Raw genomic sequence first — 18084 nt, forward strand, 5'->3', positions numbered from 1 at the left:
TCCCTATACCCAGCCTTAGCGCCTGCCCCCATTCCCCCAGAACCCCCTAAACCATCCCCATAACCAGCCTTAGGCCCAGACCCCATTCCCCCAGAACCCCCTAAACCATCCCTATAACCAGCCTTAGCGCCTGCCCCCATTCCCCCAGAACCCCCTAAACCATCCCCATAACCAGCCTTAGGCCCAGACCCCATTCCCCCAGAACCCCCTAAACCATCCCTATAACCAGCCTTAGCGCCTGCCCCCATTCCCCCAGAATCCCCTAAACCATCCCCATAACCAGCCTTAGGCCCAGACCCCATTCCCCCAGACCCCCCCAAACCATCCCGATAACCAGCCTTAGCACCTGCCCCCATTCCCCCAGAACCCCCTAAACCATCCCCATAACCAGCCTTAGCGCCTGCCCCCATTCCCCCAGAACCCCCAAAACCATCCCCATAACCAGCCTTAGCGCCTGCCCCCATTCCCCCAGAACCCCCAAAACCATCCCCATTACCAGCCTTAGCCCCTGCCCCCACTCCCCCAGAACCCCCTAAACCATCCCTATAACCAGCCTTAGCGCCTGCCCCCATTCCCCCAGAACCCCCTAAACCATCCCCATAACCAGCCTTAGACCCTGAATCAACTCCCCCAGAACCCCCTAAACCATCCCTATAACCAGCCTTAGCGCCTGCCCCCATTCCCCCAGAATCCCCTAAACCATCCCCATAACCAGCCTTAGGCCCAGACCCCATTCCCCCAGACCCCCCCAAACCATCCCGATAACCAGCCTTAGCACCTGCCCCCATTCCCCCAGAACCCCCTAAACCATCCTGAAAACCAGCCTGAGCGCCTGCCCCCATCCCCCCAGAACCCCCTAAACCATCTCGATAACCAGCCTTAGTCCCTGAATCAACTCCCCCAGAACCCCCTAAACCATCCCTGTAACCAGCCTTAGGCCCTGAATCAACTCCCCCAGAACCCCCTAATCCATTCCCATAACCAGCCTTAGTGCCTGCCCCCATTCCCCCAGAACCCCCTAAACCATCCCCATAACCAGCCTTAGGCCCTGAATCAACTCCCCCAGAACCCCCTAAACCATCCCTATAACCAGCCTTAGCGCCTGTCCCCATTCCCCCAGAACCCCCTAAACCATCCCCATAACCAGCCTTAGGCCCTGAATCAATTCCCACAGGACCCCCTAAACCATCCCCATAACCAGCCTGAGCCCTTGAATCAACTCCTCCAGAACCCCCTAAACCACCCCTGTGACCCGCCTTAGCCCCTGCCCCTATTCCTCCAGGACCCCCCACACCATCTCTAAAAGCTGCCTTTCCCCCTAGTTCTATCCCCCCAGGCCCAAGACCCCTGGACCCTACTCCGTAAGCTGACCTGCCTCCTATCGACTGAGGCCCTAGAGCGCCTGACCCATCCCCATAGCCCACCGGTTCACCGGACACATCAGGCCACTGGCCCTCAAGGGCCACCCCCGCCTGAGACGTTGACACCTGGGGGCCCCCAGGAGTGCCCCTGGGACCAGCCCCAGCTCCAGAGACCCCCACACCGAGGCCTCTGGCTCCACCCCTGTCAGGCACTTGGCCCGCCGCCCGCAGAGACCCCGACACCCCAGAGCCATCTTCACCCACCCCTTGTCCAGAAGCCCCCAGGCCCCCCCGGGCTCTGAAGACCCCATCATCTCCAGTCTGACCCCAAGGCCCCGCTCCCTGCCAGCCCCCCGGCTCTGACCCTGTGCGTCCCTCCCCAACAGTCTCCACTGCAGCCGAGGTCCCCAGGCCTCCTCTCCCTGCTGACCCTGCTGTCCCAGGCTGGCCCAGGCCGCCAGGAAGATGCTCGCCCCCAGGGCCACTGTACCCCCAGCCTCTGGAGCTCCCCCCAGCCTCTGCACGCACCCCGCTTCTGCCCATAGGGCCCCCGGCTGGGCCGCCCAAGCCACTCTTGAGGCTTGCAGGCCCTTCAGATGCCCTTCCTGCAGGGCCACGACCGTCTCTGCCTCCAGACCACGTGCTCCCGGGCACCTCTGAACCCCAGCTGCCACTACCCCTGTCCCAAGACTCTGCTCCCCTGGGGCCCCCAGCACGGCCAAAACCTGCGGCTCCCCGCCCGCCTAAGCCATCACTGAAACCAGCTCTATAGGCTGGGTCTGCTTCCCCAGCGTACTCGGAGCCCTCACCCAGCCCAGACTCCATCCCCTCCGGGCCTCCAAGGCCACCCACGTGGCCCACCCCACCTCCGGGTGCTTTCTCTCTGGAGCTCCGGGACCCCTCCCAGAAGCCTGGCTCAGACCCCATGGCCCCTGAGCCTCTCAAGCTGTCCACGTCTCCCAGGGTCCCACCAGGGCCTGAAGACTCACTGAGCTTGTGGCTTCTGGCATCAGACCCTGTCAGCCCTGCCACCTGGGGGCCACCCGCACCCCCTCGCTCCCCACTGGACACCAACACTCCAGGCCTGCCATGGGCCCCGGTTTTGCTGGGGTCAGACCCAGTGTCATCCCAAGGGCCTGGGCCCACAGCCTCGCCTGGAGCCCTCTGACCAGTGGTCCAGGCCCAGGGATCATGGACCCCGCTGGAGCTGCGGCCCACCTCACCCAAGGCCCCCACGGACTCTGGGCCCTCCCTTGCCCTGAGCCCCTGTGGCCCCCCTCCCCAGCCCCCGGGACCCCCTGGGCCTCCATCATCTGCCTCTGCCCCGGTTTTGGCCTCAGGAGCCCCGTGCCCCTGGAGGAAGCTTTCACCCCCAGATACAGGTGGCTCCTGGCCGTGCCGGCCTGCAGATGCCCCTGAGCCCCAGGAGCCCCTCACATCCCCGTGGCCAGCATCGCGCCCTTTCTCAGAGCCCCAGGACTCAGGGCCTGAGCCTGCCATGGAGCTAGAGCCCCGTCCCCCTAGAGGCTCCACTGCTCCAGGAGCCCCTGCCCCACAGCCGCCTCCAGCGCCCTCCAGGCCAGCTCTGTGGCCCCAACCTGGGCCCGCCATGCCTCTCCCCACCCCACCACTCAGACCGTGCCTTCCCCCCAGCTCCCCCAGGCTCTCCCCCTGCAGCATCTCCGACCCTTGCCCTTCTAAGCCAGACCCCGCAGGACCAGCCTGGGCTCCCCAAGGGGCCCGCTCCCCCAGCCCTCCAGCCTCAGGCTGCCAGGAACCCGCCTCCCAGGCTCCCGCTGGCCCTGCACCGTCTCTGCTGTGACCTCGCTGTTGGCCTCCCGCGAGCCCCAGCCTGGATTCCAAGCCCCCTCCTAAGCCCCCTGGAAGGCTCCGGTCCCCTCCTCTCCCTCCGTGGAGCTGGTTGACCCCAAGCCCCGGGACTCTGCCTCCCTCCCCTTCCAGAAAGCCCTCTCTGGCCTCTCCAGGGCCCCAGGCTGCATGAGCTGCCTTCTCGTCCCCCATCAAGGAGTGACCAGGCCCTCCCAGGCCGCCCCTGTCTGGGCTGGCTGTGGCCCCAGAGGCCAGCCCAGCTCTCTGGAGGGAGCTCCCTTTTGGGCCCTGTTCTCTGGATCTATCCCCCTCCCCATGGGCGCTCCTGAAATCTTCTGGGCTCTGGCCTTCTTGTGCCTGCCTCTGGCGGTCAGAGCTTGCGGTCAGAAGGCTCTTATCCTTCCCAGCTTTGGTAAGAGGTCAAGCCCCCGGAGAGAGAGAAAAGAAAAGCCCTGTTAAAAGCCCTGAGAGTCAAGGCGCCTCTCAGACCCCAGCGGTTTCCCCAGTTGTCTGACCCTCAGTTTCCCCAACAGAGAAGCAAGCCAGCCACCTCCGGAGGAAGCCAGGCAGACCAGCTCTCTGGTGGCTCATCCCATCACCGCCTCCCCCGTCCTGTACCCGAGGCCCCACCCCACCCTGCTCGGTGGTTCAGGAGGACTTTGGGAGAAAATACAGAAGCCAAAAGTCACTTGCCACCTGCAGTTGCCTCGCTGTTTTTTTTTCCCCTTTATATCAACTCGTTCTATTACTTGTCTTACGAATGTCAACTTCAGTTTCCTGGGATCACCTTGAACCCAGAAACCTAAGGGGGTTTAAGGATGTTCTCTGGCCTGACCCAGGGGCTCCTCATCCGTAGTGGATCTAGCCCACTGTCCTCAGCCCTGGCCAGGACCCCAGGGCCACCTTGGATCTGTGCCCAGTGGGGCAGACTCCGCTGGGGAGGGTGGGCTCACTGTGGAGGGCCCGTGCTGCGGGCATGGAGAATGGCTCTCAGGGGCCTTCCTGGCCTCCGGGGACGAGGGGTCCCCAGCGCAGGGCACTGACAGGGGAGCCCAGCCCCCCTGGGCCTCGGGTCCTGCCTTGGCCGAGGCAGGGGAGAACCCGGGGTCCCCGCTCACCTTCCACCACCAGCCAGGCGCTGGAGGCATGAAGCTTGGTGCCCAGAGAGTAGAGGCCCATGTCGGAGTAGCGGACCCCTCGCACCAGCAGCCGGTGGGTCAGCCCGTCCGGGGACACGAACACTTCGTATTTGTCACTGAGGTGGAGCGGCTGGTGCTGGAACCTCCAGGCGGCCCCGGGGCAGGGGTTGGACAGGGTGCACTCGAAGACGGCATCCCCCCGCTCCTCACAGCGGACATCGGCCATTGGGACCACCACACGGGGTGGGATGGCTGCGGGCAGACCCAGGGCGTGAGCCAAGGCAGGGCGCTGAGAGCCCAGGGCGCCGGGGCAGGCCGGCTGGGCCACGGCTGCCTGCGTCACCTCGGGCAGGTCGCCCCTCAACACTGCTGTCAGTCTCTCCACATAAAGTGAGTTATAATTAGGCTGCGAGCAGTGAGACGCGGCTGTGATTCCGGAATTCTAAATCTGAACCTTCTCTCTGGGGGCAGGTAGGTTCAGGAAGGAAACAGACTGGCTGAATACTCAGCCTTATGCCTGTCGTCCGACCGATCCTCACGACCACCTCCAAGGCAGGCATTGCTATCACCCTCTATGAGGTCTGAAAATTGAGGCTATACAAGCTAAATGGCTCCCTCAGCTAAAAGGTGGTTCAGCTGGAATTCACAGGCAGGCCTGGCTGAGCCCAGGGTCCCTGCCCCCTTCCCTGCCCACCGCGCCGGGCCAGCTGGAGGTCTCACCCCCTTTTCAGCCTGACTCAGCCTCATCCTCCATGGTTTACCTGCAGAAAGCTTCCCCCACCCTAGGGGTCAGCTCCCTCCAACCCCCCTGAGCTGCCAGGTGCTGGGGTGGGGGCAGTGGAAAGGGACAGAGTTTGATGGTGGAGGAAGGGACCATTCCTGGAGGGGATGGGGGAGGCAGGTAGGGGAGGCCTCAGACAGTGGAGCTTCTTGCTGGGGGTCATGGAGGGGGGCATGCCTCAGAAGGGAGGCTGCGGAACTGGCCAGCTCTGGCCTGAGAGGGAGTGGGTGCTGAGGACGGACCATAAGCGAGGGCAAGAGCCCGCCTCTGAAGCCCCCAGCGCCCAGCCCAGCACAAGAGGACCGCGGCTTCTGAAAAGGGATCGTCAACGTTTAACCGTCGGGCACGAGCTCCTTTCCCGGACGGCGAGGGGGCCACGTCCCGGCCATGCAGCAGGCAGATGCTCAGGGCAGACCACTCACCGCTGGCCTCCAGCTCCGTGCTGAAGACATGGGCATCCTCCACCCGGACCTGGTAAATGCCGGCGTCCTCCGGCCGCAGGTCCTGAATTTGGAACTGGTAGTGCTTCCCCAGACGCCGCAGACAGTGCTTAGTCTGGTTGTCGAAGCCACAGGGGACCATCTCACCATCCTGGGGCCAGGGGAGGAAAGCGGGGGCGCAGGGCCTCCATGGGTCCACGGCTCCTCCTGCCCCCATCCTGCTTGCCGACGACCAACCGTGCTCCCCACTGGCCTCGGCACCAAACGACGCTGCTGGACCACGAGGGGCGGAGCGGCAGGGGGGAGGGAGGAGGCCCGGAGCGTGCAGGGAGGGAAATAAATGCTCTGGGAATATCCATGGCTCTGACACGGAGTAAACGATCTGCCGGCATTATGCAAGAGACTCCCGAGAGTGCTGAGTCGGCAGGTGGGCGGGCGGAGCGGACCAACCTCCGGAGCAGGGCAGGGAGGCAGCAGGGTGGCCGGTCCCCTGTGCCCTCATTCATGAGGACCCAGAGTACTACCAGCGGCCCGTGCACATCCCACTTCAGCCAAGCCCTAGATAGACTGGCTTGGAACTCTGATCTTTCCCAGGCTAGCGCCGGGCAGTGCAGCCCCCGTGGCTGGGTCACAAAGGTGTCCCACCCAGACACTTAGAACTGCTCTGTACCAGCCAAGCCCTGGATAGACTGGCTTGGAACTCTGATCTTTCCCAGGCTAGCGCCGGGCAGTGCAGCCCCCGTGGCTGGGTCACAAAGGTGTCCCACCCAGACGCTTAGAACTGCTCTGTACCAGCCAAGCCCTGGATAGACTGGCTTGGAACTCTGATCTTTCCCAGGCTAGCGCCGGGCAGTGCAGCCCCCGTGGCTGGGTCACAAAGGTGTCCCACCCAGACACTTAGAACTGCTCTGTACCAGCCAAGCCCTGGATAGACTGGCTTGGAACTCTGATCTTTCCCAGGCTAGCGCCGGGCAGTGCAGCCCCCGTGGCTGGGTCACAAAGGTGTCCCACCCAGACGCTTAGAACTGCTCTGTACCAGCCAAGCCCTGGATAGACTGGCTTGGAACTCTGATCTTTCCCAGGCTAGCGCCGGGCAGTGCAGCCCCCGTGGCTGGGTCACAAAGGTGTCCCACCCAGACACTTAGAACTGCTCTGTACCAGCCAAGCCCTGGATAGACTGGCTTGGAACTCTGATCTTTCCCAGGCTAGCGCCGGGCAGTGCAGCCCCCGTGGCTGGGTCACAAAGGTGTCCCACCCAGACGCTTAGAACTGCTCTGTACCAGGCCATAGTCTGCTTTTCACTTTGGGCACAGGCATGCCTGATCAGTCGCTCAGGCGTGTTCGACTCTTTGCAAACCCATGGACTGTAACCCACCAGGCTCCTCTGTCCGTGGGATTCTCCAGGCAAGAATACTGGAGTGGGTTGTCATTTCCTTCTCCGGAGATCTTCCTGACCCAGGGATCGAATCCAGGTCTCCCGCATTGCAGGCTTTACCATCGGAGCCACCAGGGAAGCCCATTATCAGCTATACCCCAATATAAACTAATTTTTTTTTAAAAGCACTACATGGGGGGCCAGGGAGTCTCTGCAGGGAGGAGTTAGCCACATGGATGGCGGGGAAGGCCACGGTGGACAGAGGGACAGAGGAAGGAGGTGAGGCTGGTGAGCGGTGGGGAGAGGTGCGCAGAGGGGAGCCGGGGGAGGGGCGTCGCGCAGGCTTGCTTCTCCGCTGGGCACCCCGAGAGGCTGACCGGTCCAGCATTATGCTGATGCCACAAATGAGGCAGCCAGCGCAGAGCAGCAAGCATCCTGCCCGAGGCCACACAGCCAGCAAGTGTGGCGCCCCAGCCCACCCCCTCCAGATCCCTGCCCCATCCCCAGCCGGTTGATGGGTCACTCCTCGTGGGGCCCATGCAGTGGTGTGGCTGAAGAGAGCTCAGAGACGGGGGGTGCACGCCTAAGAACCTTCTCTTGAGCCAGAGCCCTGACTGGACAGCCTGGACCTGACTGCAGCAAAGCTGGAAGGGACTCCGCGGGACGCAGGGCCCACCGCCTGTGTTCCTCTCAACGCTGCCCTCACCGCTCCTCCCCTGGACCAGCAGCAGCCCTGCCAGACCCCCTCCTTGATGCCCGCCAGACTCACCTTGTACAGGTAAATTTTGCTCTCAGGGCTCTTGAGGTCCAGCTCCAGGCCGAAGGTTGCAATCCCCTCCTTGTTGACCCGGACATGTCTCAGGTTGGCGATGGTGTTGAGGTACTAGGGAAGATGAACCCGTCGGGGGGGCCCTCCGAGTGCGCTCCTCGGGGCTCCGGGTCCTCAGGCCCCAGCCCCTGGCAGCCCCCAAACCCGCCTGTGGGAGGCTGGGTCCTGCATCAAGGCTGAGCAGACAGCCCGGAGCAGGAAAGCTGGGCTCCTGGATGGAAGGTTGGATGAATCACCTTCAAGCTGATAACACTGTTCTCAAGGTAATGCAAGCAAGTGGCTTTGGATTTGCAGAAGAGAAAGTAGACTTCTACTAGGGCTAGATTAGACTCAGGGAACACTTCCTGGCTCTCTCGGTTTGTAAGCGGCTGGAAGCCCATCTCCCCGGAAGTCTTTAGAAACAAGACAGACCCCCAGGGTCCGGAGACGGTGTGCTGACTGCGGTGGGTGGACCGCAAGCCTCTGCAGAGCTTAGTGCTTTAAGCGCTTCCTCTGGCCACCGCTCAGTAACGCTGTGAGGCAGGGATGTCTGGAACACCCACTTTACAAGGAATGGAGCCAAGACCCCGAAGCCCTCACTTCTCCATGGCCCCAGATTTCAGTGACTGTCCGAGCCAGCCTTCAAAGCCAGGACGCAGGTCCTTGGCTGCCGCCGCGCTGGGACGGGCGGGGGCGGCCCCTCCGCGGCAGGCGCTCAGATGTGGGCCCCCCACCCCCTGGCGCCCGGGGCGGCGGCGGTACCGGCGCCAGCTTCTCCTCGCGCTCCTTGCTCATCCGCTGCAGCCGCCGCAGCATCCCGCGGAAGTCCACGATGCCGTACTTGAGGCAGATCTGCTCGTAGTCCTTGCGGTCTGCTGTCATCAGCAGCTGCCACACCTGCTCCATGTCCACCTTCTTCTTGGGGGCGGGAGGCGGGTCCCTGGGGAGCGGGGTGGGCAGGTCAGAGACCGCGGGACCCCCAGGGGCTGGTCACCCACCGGGCTGGCGCCCTGAGGGGGTGAGCGCTGCGCTGGCTTCCTGGAGGAAGAGGCCGCTGAGACTGACCTCCAGCGGCACCGGAGGGGCCCAGAGACAGCAGCCCCAGCTCGCAGGAGAAACTCTCTCCTAACGACTGTCTTGCGGCTTTCAGACCAGGGTGTCTGTGGGGACATTATTCTGTGGCTCGAGTGGAGCACATTTTACAAACAACCCAGAGAGCAGAGATGATTCGCTCAAGGACACAGAGCTTAGAACTGGAGCCCTGGTCCAGCGCTCCCAGCAAGCCCACCAGCCAGCAGAAGCCCCGCTCCACTGCCGGCGCTGGGAGGGGCAGCAAGTGCCAGCCCGGCTTGCAGCAGGGGCGGGGCCTCCAGACCCCCTCCCGGGGACAGGCCCAGGCCCACCTCTTTTTCAACATTTTCCGGAAGTCCACCAGCTCCTTCTTGAAGTCTAGAAAAGGAAGAGGAATGAGCCCCAGCCTCAGGTGGGACTCCACGGGGCTCACAAATGCTTCTCTGTAGGAACCCTGGGGGGAAGGGGTGGGAGGGGGGCTGGAAAGGGGGCCTGTGGTCCATGACAGACCACTGGGCTTTGGAAAGGAGCCCCCTCCTGTGGGCTGGTGATGGCCTGTGAAGCACCCTGAGGGCTTGACCAGGTGCAGGGTGCTGGCAGGGAGTAGACCCTCCCCCAAAGACCCTAAGGAGATTTGGGACAACTTTCCACCTACCCTCTTGGGGCTCCTTGGGCCTCTTCCGATTCTTCCGAAAGCCGACTAGACCATCAGGAAGAGAGGAGGCGGTTAATGTGGGCAGGTGGGGAGAGAAGGGAGAAACCCTGGTGGGCTTCGAGAACCAGCGGAGCCCAGGCGCCAACCCCCCAGTCCTCTCTAAGGCTGACGGCCACCCAGGAAGAGGAAAAACAAGACCGAGTGTCTGGCTATCTCCGGCTCAGAGCATGACCGAGGGGGACAGCCTGATCCCCATATCCTTCAGGGTGGCCCACTCACACGTCGGCGGGGCTGGGGGTGGCCTGAATGCGGGGGGAGCCGCTGGTGACTGCACACCGAAGGGCATCTGAGGGGCAGCTGTCCCCCTCCACCTGAGAGCTGCCATTTCAGGGCACAGGCCTGGGGGTATCAAATACGCCCCCCCAGGAGGCCGGAGGACAGGCCTCTCACCTTCCCAGCTCCCCTCGAAACCAGGAGTGGCCAAGAGACGTGACCTGGGCAGTGGGCATTGAGCGAGCAGGAACACACGAAATAAATGAGTGCTTTAAATAATAATCTCTCTTCAAAATCCTAGTTTGCCGCAGGTTTCCCATCTGATTTTTGCACTGGTTACCTTCACAAGACAAGTTACCTATGCCTCTGTCTCCGGGGGAGAAGTTCTCTAACTTAGCTTTCCTAAAACCTTAAAACTTTTACTGAAGAGCAAAGAATTTACACTGTACAGGACAATATGAATTTCATGCTTCTTTCCTTGGAAGTACTATTTTCACAGTTGTAAGATTCTTTATTGAAGTATAGTTGATCTACAATAATATATTGGCTTTTGTTTCTTGATAAAAGGACCAGATATCCCAGGGCCACTCCTTCCCGGCTTCCTGCCTGCACGTAGGTTAGCCGGGTCTGTAGCAGCCAGCCTGCGAGGTAGGGATGGCACACCGTGAGAGGCGTCTGGCTCCCCCCAGCAGCCCCGAGCCCTGGCGGAGCCCAGATGCCTGGGACTTGTCATCGTGGGCCTAGGAAAGTGGCTTCGCTTCTTGAGCCGCATCGAGGAGGGATTTCTGTTACTCATGCACAAAAGCATAGCCAACTGAGAGGCGAGACCTGCTTTCCACGACACGGTTACTTTCGATTCCTTGCTGGCGATTAATTTGAAATTTCAGAAACACAAGCAAACCAAAGCAAAGCGTGTCTGAGGCGGGATCTGGCCTTTGTGTTCCCTGTCCCCTGATTCTCACCCCACTCCACGCAGACTTGTACGAAACAGCAGAGGCCAAGAGAGGAGACCGAAGCCCCCTGAGTGAGTAAGCCAAATATTGGACTAGAAACCAACTTTCAGACCCCAAGCTCACTCCTCAGGGCCAAGAGGACGTCACCCAGCACAGCTTCAGGGGGTGCCCGTGGGCGTGAGCCTCCCCGACCAGGGGCAGAGGCTGTGAGCAGCGGATGAATCCTGGGGCCCCGCACCCAGCGGGGCTGCGGCCTCCATGGCCCCCCACATCCCCCAGGCTGAGGCCTGATCCCCCTCAGGGCTCTCCCGCACCCTCAGCCCCGGTGGAGCAGGAGGGAGGGGGGCAGGGATGGGGGTGGGCAGGCCCACCTTCGATGACCGTGAGCCTCGCCGAGCACGTGGCCTCTCCATAGGCATTCACTGCAGTGCAGCGGTACACATCCGTGTCCTCGCCGGTCAGCTTATTGATCTGCAGAGAGGCCGAGGGCAGGGGAACAGGGCTAGCCCCGCTTCCTCCAGTCACTGGACATAACTACGTTATAAGGATGAGCAAGGCAAGCTCTTGTCCGCATGGACCTGACCATGTTCATCAGGAAAGCAGACCCCGAGACCAAACCTAGGTCAGGGCTGTGGTGGGCAGAGAGTGGCTTCCTGGAGTCCAGCGGATCTGGGACTAACTGCCGTCGCTGGTGTATGCTGCAGGCCCCTTACCTAACCTCCGTGAACCTTAGCTTATTTTCTTATAAAATGAGGATAATAATACCCATATATAGAACCCTGGTCAGTGGGCTAGGATCTTGCAAGCTGTGCAGTGTGGCAAATAATATTAATAAAACAAATAAATAAACCAAAAAATTTGGCAGTTTCCTGGGAGTCAAGTGGTTAAAACTCCAAGCTCCTAATGCAGGGCGCATGGGTTCGAACCCTGGTCAGAGAATTAAGATACTGCATGCCACACAGCGTGGCCGAGATAATAACAATAATACCCCAAAGCTGTGAGTGGTCAGGATTAAAATATACAATCTAGGTCAAACGATCAGCCTGGGAGCAGCACGTAGTAGGTGTTCTGTGATGTGTAACTGTAAATGTTACTGATACTGACCAGTATCGACTGAGTGTTCACTGCAGGTCGGGCCTGGGGGAGGTTTATTAGCTAAACCTTCAATGCTCATAAAAGCCCCACGAAGGGGGCACTATTATCGCCCCAGTTCACAGAGGGAGAGAGAGAATAAAGTGACTTTTCGAGGCTGGGTGGTGACCCAGGCCGCCCGCTTCCAGGGCTTGAAGGAGGCTCTAGCTCTCTTTGCAGCAGAGGTTGGCCGGCCTGCTGGTCTACCCTGGCTCTGGGAGGAGGGAGGACCCCCGCCCGGGAGGACCACAGTCCCTACCTGCAGCACGTGCTCCCTGCTGCCTGTGCTGGACGAGACCTGGTACTTGCTGGAGCTGCTGAGGTCCCCTTTGGAGCAGTGCCAGCGCACCCTGGGCCTGGGCTCCCCGCAGACCACAGCCCGGAAGGTGGCGGTCTTCCCTGCAGCCGGAAGAGGCGGGCGGGCAGTTTGACAGGTTGGGGAAGGATGGATGGGGATTTTCATGCATGTTCTCTCCGTTGCTCTGGGCACTTCAGCTGCCCATTCCAAGAGGGGTGCCTGCCCTTGGTCCTGGGGACCCGAGGTCCCCAGGCAGGAGCGCAGTCTCAGGCACCCCAAGGACACCCTCCCCCCATCTGTGTGCTTAGCCTGGGCCCCCTGAGGGCCAGGGCGGGGCGGGGGCCTGAAGGACTCTCCGGGGGCTGGGAAGGGGGAGTCCTCTGTGGGTCCCGTGTCCACTCTCTGGGTGGGGGGGATGGTGACCTCAGAAAAGACTGGTGGTGGTGCTCGAAGGGTCCGGTCCTGAGACCCAGGGTTTCAGCCTCGGGAAAGAGCCCAGCTCCATCCCTGCCTGGAAGCTGGGGAGGGGGTGGGGGTGTGTGCTGCCCGCCCTCAGGCCCCCAGCCCCACCAGGAGAGTTTCAGCAGAGAACAGTTTAGAGTAAAGATGCAAGTCCCCCACCCCATAAGGGACGCAGTTTCTCGTGACGTGTTGTTGGGAATGTAGAGTCAGATTTAAGGGGGAGGGGGCATTATCTTCCTTAGGCCAGGACGAGGGGCTCTGAAACCCACTGGGGGGCCCGTGCTGGGGAAAGGGCACCCGCTCACCCCTCCCCGTGGCCCGTTCCCTCTGCTTCCCGGGCTCCATTCTCTGCAGCCTGTGGGCCCCGGGGCGGCAGTGGGGCGGCCCCATTTCACTCCGTTTTGAGGGTGCCTCTGCAGAGCTGCTTGTGGACCGGGAGAAGGCCAGGCCCAGGGCCGCCTCCTGACCCTCTGCTCCCCGGCTCACCACACCCCACCCTCCTTCCCAGATGCTTGTCCCGTGGTAGGCCTGTATCCCTTTACCTCCCTGCTCCTCAGACCCCGTGCCCTGTGGGGACCCGGCACCCCCAGGTGTAGGGTGAATTGATGGACCCAGGGGTTGGGGGCTGGGCTGGAGCAGGGCCGGGGTCCCCCGTCCCTGCTCCAGCCCCTCCCGGGCCTCACCCTCCTGCAGCGCCAAGGCGATGGGCCTCTGCACGAAGTCGGGCGTGCTGCAGCCTTTGGGCACCTCCTCCACCAGCTGCCAGATGCTCACGCCCGGCGTGGAGGACTTCTTGAGGGATTTCCCTGGAGGAGGTGGCGGGAAGGGAGGTGGGCCTCAGCTTAGACCTGTTGCCGGAGGGGCAGGGGCCCCCTGCCCCCCAGCCCCCCACGGTTGGGCAGGGCTGGCTCCTCAGCTCCTCCAGGTAGAAGGGCTTTGGGGCCTTCTAGCGGGTGTGGCGGTGGTCTTCCCACGTGTGAGTGCTGCCCCTGGGGAGTGGCCACGGGTGCCCTGGGGAGACCCCGGGAGGTCCCAGGAGAGGGGAATGGGGAAGGGAGAGTGGAAAAGGGCCCCTGGTGGGAATCGGGACCCATGGTGGGGGCTCTGCACCCCGGATTCAGGAAAACAAGTTCAAACCCAAATCTGGAACTAACAAGGCACATGCTCTTTCCCTGCCCCCCTCCCTCTCCTGGTGGGCGCCATGCTGGTGAGCAGAGTGGAGGGGGCGCGTCTCCCACCTGCCATGGTTCCGGCTCCTCTTTGGCGCTGACTGATCTGAGAACAGAAGGTGGGACTGCTGAGAAAGGTCCAGCCTAGCCTCCCCATCCTTCCCACACCTCGGCACCCTGGCCAGCCGGGGAGCTCCTTTCCCCCACTCGCTGGCCCAGCACGGCCCACCTCCCGGACACCAGGGAGGGTAGGGCGCTGCCTGCTTGGAATCTCATCCAGGGAAAGGAAACTGCAGGTGAACTGCAAGCTGTGCTGGAGGTCTGGCCTGCTTGTGGGGCCCCGGGCCCAGAGGACGCTCGGAGGGCAGGACACGGCCATCCCCAAATCAGGAAAGCAAACTCCAGACCTCAGGGTCTCCCAGCTGTACCTGGCCTGGCCCCTTGACTGGGGATGAGAACTCTCCAGCGGCATCCCCTGGGACTGCAGGCCCCTCCACCAGCCCTGAGAGTCTCGAGCAGGGCCCGCAGCCCTCCAGCTCCCACCCTACACAATCTGGAATCCAGATTGCTGGGCCTACGGGCAAGGATCCCTGGGCTGCCCGTAAGGTCTTCTAGCCTGGGACATCCAGACCCCCATAAATCCATCCACCCCCTCCAAAGCCAGTGAGTTATAATGTCAGGTGGGCAAGAATGCCTCCCAGACCCCCTCCACCACCAGCAGCACCCCTCTGACTCCCGCTCAATGGCATCCGACCGCGGACCATTGAGGCCGACGCGGCGGGCTGCCAGGAGAGGGCAGGGGGCCTGGGACTGGGCTGGGCTGAGAGCTGTGAGGACAGCCATGAGTCAAGCGGGAAGGGGGTGTCTTGAAAGAATTTCCCAGCAGTCCCACCCCTGATGCGGCTGGCCCGTGGCCAAGGGTTCCATTTTGGAGATTCCGTTTCCTGCCCAAAGAGCCCTCAGTATAGAATCACATGACAGGGCACATTCCGTCCTCCAAGCGAGGAGCCTCCATTTCACAACTGCCCACCCGCTGGCACCCCGGCCCCAGGGCGTCCCCCTCACAGCCCAGCCACCGCCCCAGCGCGCTGGAATGCCGCGGCGTGCCAGCCGCGTTCTGGGGCGGTCACGGGCCACAGCCGCCGTGCCGCGGGGAGTCGTCGGGGCGAGCGAGGGGACGGAGGGGAACCCAGCTGGCTGCGGCAGGGTGAGGGTGGGGGCTTCGTCCCCCCGGGCCCAGGACCACCACCCCCCGCCTGCCCGCCGCCACCACCCTGGCGCAGTGAGCACGGACGTCTTAGCATCTTCACCCTGTGTCTCCATCACCCTTGAGCGGCTGTTGGTCACTTACTCGGCCGTTCGTCACACGCCAAGAAGCATAATCCTCCCGCGTCTGTCCCTCCAGCCTCCCGCCTCCAGACCCCAGCTGAGACGGGAGAGCGGCCGAGCCCCCACGGGGACTCAGGGGGCCCACGTTGCCCAGCTCCCCCTCCCGACCTCGGCCTCTTCAGGGGTAGCCAGGTCCGGGACAAGGTCAGAGGCGAAGGGCGAGAGATCCGTTCGGTTGGAGACCAGAGGCTCGTGGTCCTCATGGAGGGGAGGGGCGTTGGGGAGGAGACACTCTACTCCAAGCTTTCTCCCACTTTTGAGAAGAATTTTAACTCTCTGCACCAGACGCAGCTTGAGTCCCCAGGAATGTCTCCCAGTCTCCCCCAGGCCCTCAGCCCTCCGCCCCCGTCCCACCAGCTTCATCCAGCCCTCCCGCTTCCTGCTGCCTCCAGCTTCTCAACACGTAGGAGTCAGGGCAGGGAGAGACACCCAGGGCTCTCCTCCCTGTTTGACCATGTTATTAATCACGATGTGCCGAGTTCCAGACCGGAGGTCCTTATTCTGGACAGCTGCTCAGAGTATTTAAGCTGGTCGGCGTTGCCAGCTGAGCAGCGCCGGGAGAGTCCGAGCCTGGGATGGAACCGCCCCAACAGACTCGCCACAGCTCCGTCCTCCAAGTGTCCCCAGCCATTGGAGGGGATGTACCGCCCAGGGGGGTCCTGGGTTCCCTGCCCCCTGCCTGCCCTTCCTGAGCAGAGAAGGGTGATGGGATCCTAGCCTCTCCCTCTCTGCCCCGTCCCGGTGGGCAGCCAGGTGTGCAGGGCCCACTGACCTGGGTGCACAGCCGGCCTCCGGCCTCCCAGCCGCTCCCGCCTCCCCACGTCCAGCTGCTGCCGGAGGCTCTGAATGGACTGCCGGTGGCCCGGTGGCGCCGGGACAGATGTAGGTCACGGCAGACTCCCGCTGCCCCCGCCCCTCCCACTCAGCCCGCCTCCCTCCTCCTCCTCCTCCTCCAGCCCAGGCTTGGCAGGGCAGGGCCCCCCCGGGGTTCCTGCCCTTGCCTCCCGGGAGGTCAGAGATGGAAGGGTCCTGTGACATGGGCTCATCCAACTCCTCGCAGAGCATTAAGCTCGCAGAGCATTGGCTCGGTCAAGTCAGCCCCGCGCTGCCTCGTTTATATGATCCTCTTAGCAGGCGCCTTCTCATCATCCAGGGCCTTAATTTTTCCACTAAGCTGATCCCTGGGGACCCTTGACACCATAAGTCACGCAGACACCCAAAGCCACTGCCCTCAGGAATCGCCGTCTAAAGTGGCACCAAGCATATCCAGCCTTGGGGAGCTAGTCTCAGCCCCCGAAAGACCAGAGTGTGTAACCCCTAAGGGGGACAGGGGCAGGGCGAGACCCTGGGAGTCTACAGCCAGGAGGCCTCCCAGGAGGTGGTGAGCTTCCTGAGGTGGGAGAGCTGGCTCCGCCAGCCGGGCTGGGGGCTGAGGCAGGCAGGGCAGATGTCTGGGTGTTAGGAAGTGCGGATGGAAGGTGGGAATTGGGGTGGGGGGCTGGTAACTTGTTTCTTTTAGGGGCAGGCGGGCCCAGAAGGAGCCGGGGCACCCAGAAGGAGCTGGTGGCCCAGAAGGGCCACCCCGTCAGCTTGGGGACAACACCTGCTCGCTCCCTGAGGACAGGGAACTGGTTTGTCGCCTTCAGTAAGCAAGGCTTGATCGCAGATCCGGACAAAGCGGAAGGCGAAGGGGCCGAGTTTCCTCAGGGGGGCACACCCCTGGCGCACTGTGGAGCCGGGGCCCACTTGTGTGTGTACTCCCGGGAGCGGTGTCTGGCCTCTCACACTCGGGGGGGGCGGTGTGTGTGTGCATGTGTACACACGCGGGTTGTATGCTTCCGGCGTGTTTCTGACTCTGGGTATCAGAAGCTGCTGCTTCAGTTATTCAACAGACAGGCGTTGACCACCCCACCCGTCCCTGGGACCCTGGGTCTAGCGCTGTGGTGGGCTCTGGGGACACACAGGTGAGTGGAGAGGGGGTGCTCCTCCTGTGGGTCTAAAGGGCAGACAGACGCTCACTAGCCAGAGGGACCCCGAGCAGGTGGGGAGCTGGCAAAGACCAGGGAGGTGGGTTTGGACAGGTGAGCTTTGGAGGCCGTGGCGAGATGTGATCTGTATCCTGGTGGGGGACGGGATCCATTTGCAGCTTTCAAGCAGCCCGCTCTGCCGCACGGCAGACAAGGGGCTGGAGGCGACTGGGAGTCAGGGGCAGGAGTCCGGCTCCCAGAAGGGGGTCCGGTCACCCCACGTGCTCTGCCCCATGGGGCCCTGGGGCCCTCCTCCAGGGGCTCCTGGACCGCAGTGCTGCATCATCTGGGCTAGCGCGGGTAGCTCGTAGTCTCCCCAGAGCCCGAGGCAGCCCCCAGGCCTGCTCAGACGAGCCGGCCCGCTCTGCGCTGGCCGCGGTTGAGGTGCCAGGACTCTGATGAGACGGGCCCGCGGCTCCCACGCGTCCTCTGCCCTCCGTCCTGCGTCCTCTGGCAAAGGAACATGATGTGCAGCCAAGTCGGCCACACACACCATGAAGGTGCGACTTCCCTGCATCACCCGTCCCAGGCCAGGCGCTGGCGTGGGCCACTCTGATAGCAGAAGGTGAGAAAAGGGTGCAAACAGGGTCACCTAGCCCCCAGCCCAGCCCCTCCGAGGTATTCACTGGCTACCACGCAAGCCGGCGTCGGGTGTTCTGACTATCCTCCAGGACCTTTCCCAGCGAGCCAGGGAAATCTTACACCCTTCCCTGGGCATGGCCTTCCCAGCCCTCCTGAGGGATGGAGGCGCAAGCCCCCAGGGCCCTTGATTAGCAGAGTGCCGCTCCCCCCCGGCCCCCAGAAGCGCTCTGGGCGGGGGCTGTGTTGTTTTTCTCCCTCGGTGACTGGGTGAAGACAGTCCAGCTTACTATCGCTCTCCTGTCCCCATGAGACGCCGAGCTCAGGCCCGCACAGGACCCCT

The 18084-nt window shown here is 62.7% G+C and overlaps 1 protein-coding gene across 1 annotated transcript in view; it reads right to left on the bottom strand.

Moving 5' to 3' along the window:
- Positions 1-16021, bottom strand: part of IGFN1 (immunoglobulin like and fibronectin type III domain containing 1) — a 30733-nt gene extending 14712 nt beyond the window's left edge. Inside the window, exons 1-12 of the mRNA XM_088845204.1 lie at positions 15908-16021; positions 13816-13852; positions 13261-13383; positions 12077-12216; positions 11058-11157; positions 9461-9505; positions 9138-9183; positions 8497-8674; positions 7696-7809; positions 5534-5702; positions 4310-4582; positions 3539-3598 (exon numbers count right to left, since the gene is read on the bottom strand). Of these exons, the coding sequence (XP_088701330.1) occupies positions 3539-3598; positions 4310-4582; positions 5534-5702; positions 7696-7809; positions 8497-8674; positions 9138-9183; positions 9461-9505; positions 11058-11157; positions 12077-12216; positions 13261-13383; positions 13816-13822 (1255 nt within the window). The 5' untranslated portion in view covers positions 13823-13852; positions 15908-16021. The remainder of the gene's footprint in view (positions 1-3538; positions 3599-4309; positions 4583-5533; positions 5703-7695; positions 7810-8496; positions 8675-9137; positions 9184-9460; positions 9506-11057; positions 11158-12076; positions 12217-13260; positions 13384-13815; positions 13853-15907) is intronic.
- Positions 16022-18084: the final 2063 nt, after the last annotated feature.

This window comes from Moschus berezovskii, chromosome 17 (assembly GCF_049115385.1).
Source record: "Moschus berezovskii isolate FMDL1 chromosome 17, NW_MosBer_1.0, whole genome shotgun sequence".
NCBI lineage: Eukaryota > Metazoa > Chordata > Mammalia > Artiodactyla > Moschidae > Moschus > Moschus berezovskii.